The sequence below is a fragment of the Leptonychotes weddellii genome, chromosome 15 (genome assembly GCF_054177405.1).
Source record: "Leptonychotes weddellii isolate Sample4059 chromosome 15, ASM5417740v2, whole genome shotgun sequence".
NCBI lineage: Eukaryota > Metazoa > Chordata > Mammalia > Carnivora > Phocidae > Leptonychotes > Leptonychotes weddellii.
Genome location: NC_138383.1, coordinates 3,275,589 through 3,289,599, shown reverse-complemented (window position 1 = coordinate 3,289,599; position 14,011 = coordinate 3,275,589). Strand labels below are relative to the sequence as shown.

Genomic DNA, 14,011 nt, shown 5'->3' with positions numbered 1-14,011 from the left:
ATCTTAAATACATCCTGGGGGTGCCTGGGTGGCTCAGTCGTTAAGCGTCTGCCTTCAGCTCAGGTCATGATCCCAGAGTCCTGGGATCGAGCCCCACATCAGGCTCCCTGCTCCGCGGGAAGCCTGCTTCTCCCTCTCCCACTCCCCCTGCTTGTGTTCCCTCTCTCGCTGTATCTATCTCTGTCAAATAAATAAAACCTTTAAAAATAAATAAATAAATAAATACATCCTGGACACGCTTTAATCCTTAAGGAATAAAGCTTTAGCTAAATATGTCACAGACATCAACCCCCACAAGTCTGCTTTGGGAGAAGGGGCCCAGCCTCGGCGGCACCGGCGGGCTTGGAGCTTCTCCCACCGCCCCACCTGCCGTGGGGCCCTGGTCCCCGCAGAGCCCTTGACACGGGATGCCTTCCGGGCCCAGTGGTGGGACGGCACCCACCGCTTTGCTGAAGTTGACCTGGACGAGGTTGGTGACCGGGTCTCGCCGTATCAGGGGCTGCCCCAGGTTGAAGTGGCAGTCCTGGTCCACGCCGGCCACCCACTGCTGGTAGATCTTCTCTCGGTAGCCCCTCAGCAGCTCCAGCATCTCGTCGTACTTCTGGTAGATCAGCTTGGCCTCCGAGCTGGACATGACCCTGGAATCAGTTAGAGGGGGCGGTGAGGGGCACCTATGTGTGGCAGTCAGCTCTCGGGGTGCTAGGAGAGGCCTGCCCCTGGCCCACAGCCGTCGGGGGCGCGCCGCCCACGTTGGGGGGGCCGGCTGGTGCCACGACTCACGGGTGCTCTATGAGCTTCAAGTCCCGCCTGGGCGCCTCCAGCCTCTCCTGTAGCTCCAGGCTCCACTTGAGCTGCCCAGCCACGGGGGGCATGTTCTTGTGGATCGGGGGGATATTCCCATCTGCAGAGGCCGCGAGCTGCGCGTCATACAAGGTCTTGGTGTTGTCCAGCTCGGCGTCAAAGAGCTCCAGCATGGCCGAATACCTGGGCACCACCTCCGCAAGGATCAGGGGCCGCTCCAGGAGGCCCCCGCACACGTGCAGGAGCTGGGGAGGAACGAGAGACGCGCCGTCGCCGAGGTCCCCGCCTCCTGCCCCCGTCCCCAGCATTGCTCCAGCCTCGCGGCAACTGGCACGATGCTCGAGGCCAAACTTCAGAGGCGACAACTCCTGCCCCATCAGGACAAAGAACTTCTATGCCTCTGTGATTTTCATGTTGGCAGCTGCTGAGTCCCCAGGTGCTTGGCTGCCAATCACCACCACAAAGTAGGTCTGAGGCCTGGAAACATTCCGGGCCCAGGAGAAGTCAGGTTGACCAGGGTGGAGGTGGGTGTGGGGGCGGGGGGCCCCGGTAATGAGCACGGAGGCTGAGGGTGGGAAGCCGGAGACGCCGCCCCCGAGACCCGGAGGGAATCACAGAGGGAGCCTGGGAATGTGTAGAGGCCATGACCCTGGGGGTTCGAGCCCAGGTTCCCTGAGTCCCCGAGGAGCAGGGACAGCCCGTGTCCCCGGTCACGTCCTTTCCGGGTGAGGAAAGGCTGGGCCTGCGGACCTGAACTAATCCAGGAGGTGTCACACCACATTTCTGAAAGCAGTAACCGAGCGCGAGTACCTCTCTGCAAGTAGCTGACTCATCACCCTCACACTCTACGTCTGCTAAACATGGGCAATTGCAAAATGAAAAGCTTAGTAGAAGAGAGGAGGTTACTTTATCTGGGTGTTTCGGTTAGGGTCCTGGCTGGAATCAGATGGAGAATTTCCTAAAAGATCACTGTTCAAGGTCAGGGCGCGGAGGAGCCTAGGGGCAGTGCAGGCCCTGGGCTGGGCTGCTGGGGTGGGGGTGGGTGGGATGGGGTCTTCCTAGAATCTGGAGAGAGTTCCGGAAGCTCCACAGCCAGCCTGAGGTCTGCCAGACCCAGGCCAAGGAGAGCTGCCCCAGAGGCAAACGGGGATCAAAGGTGCTCAGACCACACAGTCTCACAGCCCTGGGTGCCTGGGGCACTGGACCCGAGTCTCTGCTTTGCCCCAGATTTTGGTGTAAGGAATAGGACAATGTCCGCAAAATGGCCTTTTCAGGCAAGAGCGAGACACAGCTGCAGGAAGAGATCTGCAGGTCCCCGAAAGCCAGACGGGGCAGCTGGACCGCTGGGAGAAACCGAATCGGGACGCTCCAAGCTCAGCTCCCCGCAGGGGCGTGGCCGACACACCGGGTCATTGGTGCCACTTCCTACCAAAGGGACCTGTCTGCTTGGGAGAAAAAGGTGCATCTTGTGGATTCGTGACCCTCCTGACATTTTGTCTGCCGGCTCTCCTCCCATGCCCCTCTCTTTTTCACGTTTACATAGTTTTTGGCTCCTGGATCCTGGGAAGAAAGCTAATTTTATTTTCCATCAGGAGATCATGCAGAAAATTTCTCTAGAACTTTCCTGGTTGCGTGTGAATTCCTGACACTGAGAAGCAGCTGGGGGGCAGCTGGGGAGCTTGCAGGGAATGGAGGCACTGGGAGGGAGGGAGCCCCAGGGCCCGTCCTCATTAGGGCATGGGGTTGTGTCAAGCGGGAGAGAAAACACTCCCAGATGCGGAGGAAGAGTCGCGCATTTAGAGGTGGAAATGGTTGACAGGCACTCTTTTCTTTGCTCCCTTGGCTTCCTTTTTGTTTTTTTCTTTTTAATCTAGCACAAGCACAAAGTTACAATTTAGGAAAGAACCTTTCCTCTATGTGTGCAGAAGCCAGATTGGGGCTATAATAGGAGAGAGGATGAGCTCCCTGAGAAGGCCGAGATTCAGGCTTAGCTCCTGGTGGGCCGGGCGCGGGGCTCAGTCCTGCAGGTGCCTGGGGGTCGGGGCGCGGGGGGGCTTCCTGCCGGCCGCCCCACCCCTCGGAGTGCTGACCCCTGACTCCTGATCACAAAGGGGACGGGCTTGTTGGTTTGGCCCCAATAGTCTAGCTGCTTCCCCTGGACTAGACAACAACACAGAGTCAGAGACCACGGTAGGGAGTGCGGAGGGGCTGCCTCCCTCCACGCCCCCTTTCCCCCCCTACAGGAGGTGAGACGTGCTATCCGCCCACTCCCCCACCCTCGGTGAGCTCTAGTGCTGTCTTTTAGTTTTGGAGACCCCATCGCGGGGGCGGGGGAGGGGGGAGACTGTTGTTTCCAGGTTAAAGGCCCGGCTGGAAACGTGTGTTCGGGGACCCTTCCGCACTTGGGTAGCCCTTGGAGCTCTGTGACCCCAATACAACTTCCCTCCCTTGGCTGGAGGCAGTTCCCTCCCCGGGAAATCTCAAAAGCACCTACTATGTGCCCAAATCAAGTACCTGTCCTCAGGGAGTTTATATTCTAGTTGGGAAGACAATGAACACAGAGAGATCAACACACAACAGAATAGCAGGGAGGGCCAGCAGAGAGGCAGGGACGGGGAGGCCTCGCCTGCAAGGTGGCCTGAGACAGCTACTTAGGGGGAAGGATGTCCCAGTGGAGGGAAGAGCATTGAGGTGCTGTGTTAATTCGCATTCACTGATAATTCTGCTTAGAGCACCAACGCAATCTAAGACTTGATTGCTCATCGCATTGCAGAGTTTCAAATTCCCTTGCATTTGCATTTTAAAAAAACAATGTCTAAAAGGCAAAGGAATGTCCTGGCATCTGTGTTGGGGAGATCCAGGAAGACGGCCAGCACCCTGAGCTGCCTAGGCCATCCCGACTGCCTTCCCGTCTGGCCACACTCTGGGATGGTTTGGGGTCCTGGCTTCTCTAACTGGCTAATTGTGTGACTCTGGGCAGGCTTCTTGACTTGTCGGAGTTGGTAAAAATGGGATGGATAATGTAGGTAACGAGTTTAGCAAACACCATGGGACCCAAGATCCTATAATAATTATTGGGTGTCTCCTGTGGGCACCAAACTGCCTGCAGCAACCTAGAGGCTTGCCAAGCAAAGGGAAGAGGTAGCTCGGACCTGCAGAGTGTCCTAGTCGGCAAACATGCATAACACTAGGCAGATAGAAGAAAGCTACTCAAGTATATACATATATTCACTCATTTAAATGCTCAGTCCCTGTTCTCCAGAGGAGCTATAGATCGATCTTCAGAGATCCCCCCTCAGTGGTTTGTCCAGGGCAAGGCAGGCCACAGAAATGCAGGAAGAAGGGCTGGGCTGGGACAATATGGAGTGGTGGGGACTGGGGCACACTGGACTGCCCAGCTCCTCACAATCTAACCGGCTGGGTTGGTGGCAGTTGCCACCTTCCTGTTTTGCCAGGGGCTTTTCTGGGTGCTCTCGAGGTCAAACTTAGATGTACTCATGCATTGGCCATTTGTGTTTCTCTCTTGAATTGATGATCTCTAAGGGTTTTAGCACTTCCCGACTGTCCATTCTTTTAAGATTCTTTTTTCATAGCATCATTTCTTTTTTGTTTTTGTTTTTATTTATTTATTTGAGACAGAGAGAATGAGAGAGAGAGAGCACATGAGAGGGGGGAGGGTCAGAGGCAGAAGCAGGCTCCCTGCCGAGCAGGGAGCCTGATGCGGGACTCGATCCCGGGACTCCAGGATCATGACCTGAGCCGAAGGCAGTCGCTTAACCAACTGAGCCACCCAGGCGCCCTCATAGCATCATTTCTTTTTTTTTCAGTGTAAAAGTGTTGCACGCTTAATGCTTGCAACTTGGCCAAGTGTAGTAAAGTACACAAGAGGCAGACGAGTACCAGCCAGCTCCCTGCCACCCAGAGGTGGCTCCTCAGTAACAAGGCCAGGCTGCTCTCGGAGTCTCACGTGTCAAAGAGGGTGTGACTTCAGCGCAGTGGGTCTAAAAGGGTATGTGCTTTATTGTCACGGCCACTTTGCCTCTAACTTTTGGTCCTTTTAAGCAGGGGGAACGATGAATCAAATAAGAATGAATGGATACCCTTCCGTAGTGAGAATCAGTAAAGTAACTGTCCTCTTAGCCTTAGTCCCTTTTCTTACTCTACAAGGCAGCCACCAAACCCAACGGGAGCTGCCCGAGGTGCTCGCGGCCTGAGAGAGGCCCCTGTCCCCCCCGCCCCCCGGGCCGGCTCCTCATCTGCAAACGAGGTCAGCCCTAAGGGGGCCCCGGCAGGCCCTGGGCGCTGCTGCAACAGCTCACTACCCGAAGGCCCCTGCCCGCACCTACCTTGGCACAGGACTCGATGGAGCTACAGTCGTCAAACCCTTGGCAAAAGATCGTGGCCAGCCGCCTATCCAGATCTTGAATTTTGGTCTCAAAATCAGCGTAATCGTCATCGAAACTCTGAAAGTGAATTAAAACGTCCACCTGCTAATCAGCATGCAAAGCGGGGATGGTGCTCACTCTGCCCCCGCCCCTGCCCCCGCCCCCACCCCTGCCGGCAGGTTTCGGGGCTCCATCTGAGGATGCTCATTGTCGTGGGGACGGCCCCAGGGGCAGTTAGTTTCTGGGACGTCTTCAGAACGTGACCAACACTCCCTCCACATGTCTCCCCACTCCTGGGGCATCTGACATGGGTCCAGTCGAGGGCCCCCCCCCGACTCACCGAGTCTCCAGGGTCCAAGGGGTCATATTTGCATTCAGCAAAAACCTTCACCAGCTCAAAGACCTCATCGTAAATCTGAGTGACCATGCTTCCGAGGATGTTGGCCCTCACGCCCCCGAGCTCGATCTTCTCCAGCTTCAGAAACTCAATAGCTGTTTTATAAAGATCCTGGTGGAGGAAAAAAAACAGTAATCTTCATAACTAAACACAACGGATCAGTCACTGATCTAGCTCTGACCCCAGCAGGGAGGAGCCAGGGAGTGAGGATGGCCCTCTGACCTGGGGCCACCTGGCAGCAAAGTTGGGGAGGGACCCTCTGTTTATTTCTGTCCTCTAAAGTCCTCTCTGGAACACAGAGAGAGGGGACGGAAGGAAGGGCCCCATGAGTCCTCTCCAAGCGTTGAACAGGGGAATGCGGAGATGAGGTGGGGCTCTTATCCGGACCCTGCTCTGGAGTGATCTAAATAGATCACGCTTTCCTGGGGCCCCCATGTCCTCAGCTGTGGGCGGAAGCAGTTGGAACCTCACACGGAGGTTTCTGGTGTTGTGACTAAGCTTCAAATCCTCTGCTTCCTGGAAGGCCATCAGCACTTAGAGCCCGTCCCTGACCCACCGTGACCTGCAAGGATGCCCTCCCGCAGGGGATGCCCGCCCGAGGCACTACTTCCTCTGAGGTGGGGCTCTCTTGGAGGCTTCTCCAACTATTCGGGCCCCCCAGGGGGGCTTTCCTTTCCAGAACTCGCCCGCGCTCTTCCTTTTGACATTTCCTCACACCCGGTCCCCTCACGCGTTACCTCCCGTGTCTGTGTGAGGCCCTCGTTTCCCAGTGGATCCTGAAGGCTCCTTGTGGACCCCAGGCAGCCTCGGGAGCCTGACCCAGGGCCTGGCACCCAGGGCCTGGCGAAGCAAGATGCGCACGTGGTGCTCACACCACGCCCCTAAGCTGGGGCCGGGGTTGGGGCCGTCTTCCCAAAATGCCATCACCAAAGCAGACCCAACGAAAAGCAGCAGCGGGGTCAAATGTCCTGAGCTCGGGGCTCGTGCCGCCAGAAGGAGGGAGGGGACAGCAGGGAGACATCCTTTCCCAGAAAGCTCATCCCAATTCAGGACCTGGGAGCCTCTGGGCTTGAGGAAAACCGTGATGCAAATTTGCAGTCCTTAGTGGGCCTCGTCCACCTGTGGACGAGACTGCGGAGACCAGACAGGCCTGCCCAAGGCCGCTGCTGACGGTGGTGGCCATCGGGAAAACCAATGCTCCAGGGTTCCGGGGTGATTTTCCCCTTTTGAATGGTGTGAATAGTTGGTGGGCAAAGGTAAAGGACCATACAGAAGATCACAAACAAAAAGCAAAACTTTCTTGCCCTGACCCCGTGTTTATGCCCTGGCTCTTCTCCCCAGAGGCAGCCGTCTTGAACCAATTAAAAACCAATTAAAAATGCTCATTTGCTCTGTGTCACTCTGTGTATCTGACAGTGCAGGGGCCTGCCCCTGCCCACACTTGTCCTAACCGAGCCGGCTAACCCTCGCCCACGGCTGCCCAGCTTCCTGCCGATGCCCGTGTAATTTGTCATCAGCCTGCTCGGGACACAAGGCATGGGATGGGGGAGAAGCCCCCCAAAACGGGGCACTTTTGTTCTTGGCCAATGGCTCCAGGCATGGAGGAGGCCGGCCCCTGACTCGGTTTCCCCGCGACACGGATGCTTGGGTGTGGCTTTCATCCTCCCTACCGGGAGATGTGGGCGTGGGACAAGGATGGGAGACGCAGCTCTGCTAAGGGCAGCTTGAGCCACATTTCACCTTTACCTCAATGGTCTGGATGCGATGGAAGAAGGAATTCATCCTGGAAAATGCCAGAGAAGAAGGGAATTCCCAGGGCACCGGCTCCTTGTCCTACGGGAGACACAGAGAGGAGGCTGTGCGGGCCTCAAACACTCCTGCGGACGCCTGGGAGCCCGCGCCCACACGTCCTTGAACTTGCTCTGAAATCAGGCCGGACCTTAAAGAAAAGCTTCATGTTTGCGCAGCAGAAATCATAGGCGCGGTAAAGCTCCTTCAGAACGTTCACGGACAGAGAGATGTTGCTCAGAACCTCCTCTGTTTCTCCCTGCAAGCCTTTCAGCACCTCTTCTGGGCTCAGGAAAGTGCGCGTCTGGGCAGAAGAGAAGACATTCCAGTCCTGAGAGTGCTCTGGGGTGAGGTCCAGGGTCTGCTCGGCGGGCTACCAACAGCCCACCTCGGGGCCCACAGTCGGCTCCTTCAGACACGTTAGCCGTCCCTGAGGTCCGGGTCCCGACCCATCTGCCCACTGCCGGCCCATTTTCGGGAGACTGAGCTGCTTCCCTGTGTGGCCCCACACCCCCTACGGCTGCAGCCGAAACAGATCCTGGTCCCAGATGACTGGGGACCCTTCAGGGCCCGGGAAATCCAGTCCTGCCCCGGGCGGCGGGAGCCTGGACCGCAGGGCCCTTCCGGGCAGCAAGCACGATTTTAACCCATGCGGGAGGCCCAAACAAAACGCTCGCGGCCGGCTAAGGAGTGCTTGTGAAAAGGAAGGAAGACAGGGAGTCTGCGTTGAGGAAGACAGGAGGCAGGTCAGTGTAGGAGCAGATAAACCCCACGACCCTGGCCGAGTCCTGGGGTCCTGGGACTCGGCGGGCAGCCCCAGTTTTTTCCTCCTCCCTCCTGCCATGGGGCCGCTTGGGCTGACACTGCCCAGTCTCGGGAGAACTGTGGGTGGCCACCAAGAGGGCCCAAGCTCAGCCTCGGGCCTGTAAACCCCAGTGCCAACATCTTTGCCTGTTTTTAAACTGCCCAGGGTGGCGTCTCCAGGTAAGCGTCCGACTCTTGAAGATCTCGGAGTCCTGGGATCGAGTCCCCTATCGGGCTCCGTGCTCCGCAGGGAGTCTGCTTGGGATTTCTCTCCCTCCGCTTCTCCCCCCAGCTCACGAGCACATGTGCGCTCTCTCTCTCTCTCCCACTCTCTCCTCTCTCCCCCAAACAAATAAAATAAATCTTAAAAAAAAACCAAAAAAAACTGCCCAGATACACGGGCAGGGGGGAAGCCGAGCAGGCAGGGAGAGGCCCCAGTCGGGAGGCAGAGGGCGGCATGGTGGGGCCAGGTTACCATCTCGATGATTTGGTTGCAAAACTCCTGCAGGATGACGATGAGCCTGGAGGGCGTGTTGTAGTGCTCAGATGTGGCCCAGATGAAGCAGACGGTATAGAGCACCTTCGCAATGAAGGTCGGGAGCTGTGGGGAGATGGGTGGGTGTGCAGCCCCTCCGCCCTCCGCTTCGCAGGGCCCCGGGAGGGCACCCCAGAGGGGAAGGAAGAGGCGCTCGCCGACCACGCAGCCCCTCCCGGCCAAGAGGCCCACAGCCCCCACGCCCCTAACACAGCAGACCAGCCCCTAAGAGCGGCCTTTCTCGGGCTGACACACCATCGTGAAGTCGGCCTGCTCCATCTCCTCCAGCAGGATCCGCAGAGGCTTCAGATACAGAACGATGTCGCTGGCCTCCTTCAGCCCTGCACGGAAGGAGAGCAAGCGCTCGCGCAGCCCCGACGGTCAGAGACGGGGACCGGCGGCTCCATGCTCGTGGACACCTGCTCCCTCAAGACCCAGGACCTTCCCCAGAGGAAGGTGCATGTGGGCAGGCGCCGCGGCCCCCGCCAAGGACAGTGCCCCTTCCTCAGCTCACCCTCCATGACGTCCGTGTACACATTTTGCAGGGCTGGGCAGTAGCAGCTCTTGGCTTTTTCCAGGATCTCAACTATTTTGTTCACTTTGGGCCTATTCAGCTGAGAAACAGAGAACAGGAAGCTCAGGGAAGCTCCAGAGAGGCTCGGAGACCCTACACAAAAGGCACCTGACCCCGCGGCCGCTGGAGCCCAGGACTTTGTGCAGGTTATCCGGGTCCCCTCGGGGGCCCTGGGGGTCCGCACAGAGGGGCGGACGGGTCACGAATCGGCCTGGCCAGCACGTGGGCCCTCTGGCTGCAGAGCCACGGAGGCCCGCTCACCACTGTGGAGAGGAGCTGTCACCTGCTCATGGATGCACTTGAGATTCATCAGCCGGGCATCCCAGAACTCAAACTCAACTCGGGGCAGGGGGTGTAGCCCATCCAGCAGGGGCTGGGCCGAGTCTTTGCTCAGCACGTCCCGGATCTGGTGGGACCAGTCGATGATGATGGTTTCGACGGCATGCAGCAGTGAGTTGTCCAGAGAAGGGGGGATCCTGCAGAGCAGAAGGTCAGGCAAGATGCTCTCCCAGCCGCAGGGATGGGGTTCTACCAGCTCCGCCCCTTCTGGGCAGGAATCATCCCTCCCCCGTTGCCCTCGGGACAACCTCCCAAGCAACCATCAGCAGCGCCCCATCTCACCCCATGTCCCAAGCTCCTCGCAACCACTGTGGGGAGGCAGGAGAAGTGCCCAAATCTCCCAGCTAAGAGAGGCCAAGTGTGGAATAACACCCATGTTCAAGGTGGCTCCTCCCGGCCGTCCTTATTGGGGTCACGCAGGCATGTGCTTGGGGTTTTGTGGATGACTCCCAGTGGGGCTCAGTGTGCTGGGGGGTCACAGGTCAGCGACTCCTCCAGCCGGCCAGGTGCCCAGGCTGGGCCACCTACCTCTCCATGGACTCCAGCGTGCCATCCAGACTCCCCAGGTGCTCCGGGATGGGCAGCAGGGTCTTCCCTTTGATCTTGCCCCCCATCACGAACATCTCATTCTTCAGCTTGTGGACTTGCTTCACGATGTCTTCCGAGACCACCCGGGGCCATCCGCTCAAGTTTTCACTTTGGTTTAACAGGGAGTAGAGCACCTGGAAGGGAATGGCTCTGTACATGCACCCAGACCTCCTCCGACCCGGTGGCTCCCAGGAGGAATTGGGAGCCCTGGGTGCCTGGAACCCACCCAGGGGAACCGAGTCCATGCCAGAATGAGGCGTGGCCAGTGGAGGGGCACAGACGCAGGATGATGGCCTAGCAGCAAAGCTGTCTCTGAGAAGGGGGCTCACAATGTTTGCTGAAAGCAGATGGCCCGTGCGGCCTTGGAGAGCTGTCAGGGGCTGAGCCGGGTCCCCCAGTGTTGCATGTTGAAGCCCCAACCCCAGCACCTCTGGGTGTGGCTGTCTTTGGAGATGAGCTTTTCAAGAGGTGACTAAGTTAAAATGAAGTCCCATGGGTGGGCCCAAATCGCATGTGACTGGTGTCCTTATAAGAAGAGATGTGGACGCAGACAGACACAGAGGGACAACCAAGTGAGGCCACGGGGAGGTGGCAGCGTCTACAAGCCCAGGGGAGAGGCTGCAGAAGGAACGGGTCCTGCCCACGCCTGGATCTGGGAACTCCAGCCCCCAGGACTGTGATCCCTTGTCACGGCAGCCTGAGCAGACTCACGCAGATGCCCCAGCAGTCCCGCTGCAGGCCTGCCCGGCTCCTCTTCCCGATGGGAGGGGAGGCTGGCCTGAGTCCTGGAGGAGGGGCTCCTGTGCTCCAAGTTCGCACAAGGCAGGGAATTAAGTCCCCATCTCACGCATGAGGACAGCAACGGCCAGAAAGCTAGGTCACTCGGACTCTGGCTGGTGTGGCTGCCCAGAGCGGGCCGCACCTGCCGCACCTGCCGCCCCTGCCTGGGGTGACGCTGGCAACAAGGTAGGACAGTGGGGAGACGCACCAAACTGCACCCTGTTCTTTCTCTTTCTTCACACAAAGTCTCAGAACTGGGAAACCCATCTACTGGGACTCAAGTGGCCCACGCCCTCTGATGCTGTGGGCAGGGGCCATGCCCGGTGCATCCCGAGGTCCCACGACACCAAGAGAGGATGAGGTGCTGGCTGGGGCCTCTCAGCCCTCGGGTGCACAGCACCGCCTGGAGGTCTGGTCAGAATGCAGATGTGTCCCCACACCAGGGTGGGCAGGGCCTGGGCTCCTGCATTTCTGACCGGCTCCCAGGGAGGCTGACGCTGCTGCCCCGTGGGCCACTCTCTGGGCAGCCGGCCTCTAGGCCACTCGCCAAAAGCACGAGAAACAGAGATTGTCCCCCCGGCGCAGCCTCCCCCACCCCGGGCACCCACCTCCTCCACGACGGCGATCAGCTGTTCCACGGGCGCAGGACTTATGTCCCCGTAGATGAGGCGGTCCTTGTAGGTATCCTTGCTGATGTTCTCCCGTCCCTTCTTGATGAAGTAAACCCCTTTGGACTTGAGGGAGGCGGGGAAGCCCAGGCAGGGTATGATCATGCCGGCGGGGCTGAGCGTCAACACCAGAACCAGGACGTCTGGCTTCTCGAAGAATTCGGTGAATAAGGCCATGTTCTCCTCGGCCCCGATCAATTTGCTCCACTTGTCTGGCTTGAACTTCAGAATGAGGGAAGCTACTCCCTCTAAATACTCCAACCTGACGTCCGGTGTGATGGTCATCGTGGCGCTTCCTTACAGCACGGTCCTCCGGCCGGCGCACGGAGACCCTGACGCAGCACCGTGTGTGGGGGGGCTCACTCCCCACCTGTCTCTGGAGCCGCTCGCAACCTCTGTCCTGACCAAGCAAGGAGACGAGGTTCCTCGCGAGTGTTCGCTCTTCCACTGGGTGTGGGCTGGGGGCAGGGAGGGACAAGGGGGTCCTGGCTGTCTGCCCTGGCTGGACCTCTGTCGCCGTGGGGCAAGGGCCACACAGCGGCGGTGGTGTGTGCTTGTGTGAGTTGTGACCAGGAGGCTAACGGCTGGGCGAGGCAGAGATGGGCCCGGGGGAGAAGGGAAGGCAGGAGATGGTCGCAGCCAGGTGGCCTGCAGGTGGTGGGGTGGGGGGAGGCCAGATGAGATGAGAGCAGGGTCAGGTTGAAGGGTCCCGGGGAAGACATCGCACACCCCTGGGGTATGGGCAGAGCTCCAAGGGAGCTCCCCTCACACAGAGAAAGGCTCACCAGCTGAGCAGATGCTGCTCCAGTCGTAGGCAGGGCCAACAGATGGGCAGCTCTTTTCCAGACCGGAAAGGAAATGGCTCCTTTTCCTGGAGGGGCTCCAACTGCCATGGAACTTCTGCAGGTCTCCTTGGCACCTGGGACTTCTAGAACCTTCTCCTAGGGACCTGAGTGACCAGTGGTGGGGCAGCAAACGAGCAAGCCTCCGTGGCCCGCCACAGGGGGGAGGCTCTTGGACTGTAATATTTTTTATTTTATTTTATTATTATTTTCTTAAACATTTTATTTATTTGTTTGAGAGAGAGCAAGAGCAGGTGAGCATGAACAAGGGGAGAGGCAGAGGGAGAGGGAGGATAGACTCTCCGCTGAGCAGGGAGCCCGATTCGGGGCTTGATCCCAGGACTCTGGGATCATGACCTGAGCTGAAGGCAGACGCTTCACCCCAGGCGTCCCGGGCCGTAATATTTTTTAAACTCAGTTGAACAATCTTTGCCTTTGAACTGGAGCATTCAGTCCACATTCAGTTCCTGTAACCCCCTACTACATTGGGATTTATGTCTATTGTCATATTGAGTGCTTGGTATTCTCCTTTCTCACCCTTCTTCTGGATTATATAGTTTTTATTATTTCATCTCCTCTCATTACCTTGGTTATTATACATCTTTTATTTTCCCTTTAGAGGCTCGGAGACATCATAACGTGCATCCTGACTTACCCCACTATAATATTCATTGCAACCCAATCATGAAATTCAGAAAACAATTTCCATTTACAATAACATCAAAACAATTCTGCTTACAATTCCATTTACAAGAGCATCAGAAAGAATAAAATACTTAGGATTAAATTTTAAAAGGAAGTGCAAGACTTATAAGCTGAAGACCACAAAACATCACTGAAAGAAATGAAATACTTGGGTGGGTGAAAAGGCATCCCTTGTTCACAGCTCGAAGACTTAATCTTGTTAAGATGACAATTCTCCTCAAACTGATCTGTAATCGATCTAGATTCAGGAAAATCCCTGTCAAAATCCCAGCTACCTTTCTTGCAGAAATGGGAACGCTGGTCCTCCCTATCACAGGGAAATGTGAGGGACCAAGAAGAGCCAAAGCAATCTTGAAGAAGAACAAGGTTGGAGGACTCGCGCTTCCCAAGCATAACACTTCCTACAAAACCACAGTAATCCAGAAGGAGAGCTTCTGGCCCAGGGATGGACGTCCAGATTCAGGAACTAGAACAGAGGGCCCAGGAATCACTGCACACCACATGGGCAGCTGGTGTCAGACAGGGGTGCCAGGACGGTCCAGTGGGGGAGGCAGCAGCCTTTCCAAGAGATGATGCTGGGACAAGTGGACTGCCACACACACCCCTACCTCACACCATCTACAAAAATTAACTAAAACTGTAAGAGCTACAACTATAAAACCCTTCGGGTAAGACATAGGAGTAGATCTCCATAAACTTGAAGGAAGCAGTGGTTTCTTAGAGAGGACACCAAAAGCATGAGATCAAAGAAAATAATGGATAAATGAGGCAACATGGAAATTAAAAATTGGGGGGCTTCGGGGCG

General features: G+C 57.2%; 1 protein-coding gene across 1 annotated transcript in view; it reads right to left on the bottom strand.

Moving 5' to 3' along the window:
• DNAH17 (dynein axonemal heavy chain 17) overlaps window positions 1–11,965 on the bottom strand; it is a 95,563-nt gene extending 83,598 nt beyond the window's left edge. The window contains exons 1-12 of the mRNA XM_081804364.1: window positions 11,600–11,965; window positions 10,152–10,345; window positions 9,568–9,760; window positions 9,225–9,324; window positions 8,966–9,051; window positions 8,651–8,776; window positions 7,523–7,675; window positions 7,330–7,416; window positions 5,527–5,694; window positions 5,148–5,264; window positions 781–1,046; window positions 443–638 (exon numbers count right to left, since the gene is read on the bottom strand). Coding sequence (XP_081660490.1) covers window positions 443–638; window positions 781–1,046; window positions 5,148–5,264; window positions 5,527–5,694; window positions 7,330–7,416; window positions 7,523–7,675; window positions 8,651–8,776; window positions 8,966–9,051; window positions 9,225–9,324; window positions 9,568–9,760; window positions 10,152–10,345; window positions 11,600–11,944 — 2,031 coding nt within the window. The 5' untranslated portion in view covers window positions 11,945–11,965. The remainder of the gene's footprint in view (window positions 1–442; window positions 639–780; window positions 1,047–5,147; window positions 5,265–5,526; window positions 5,695–7,329; window positions 7,417–7,522; window positions 7,676–8,650; window positions 8,777–8,965; window positions 9,052–9,224; window positions 9,325–9,567; window positions 9,761–10,151; window positions 10,346–11,599) is intronic.
• Window positions 11,966–14,011: the final 2,046 nt, after the last annotated feature.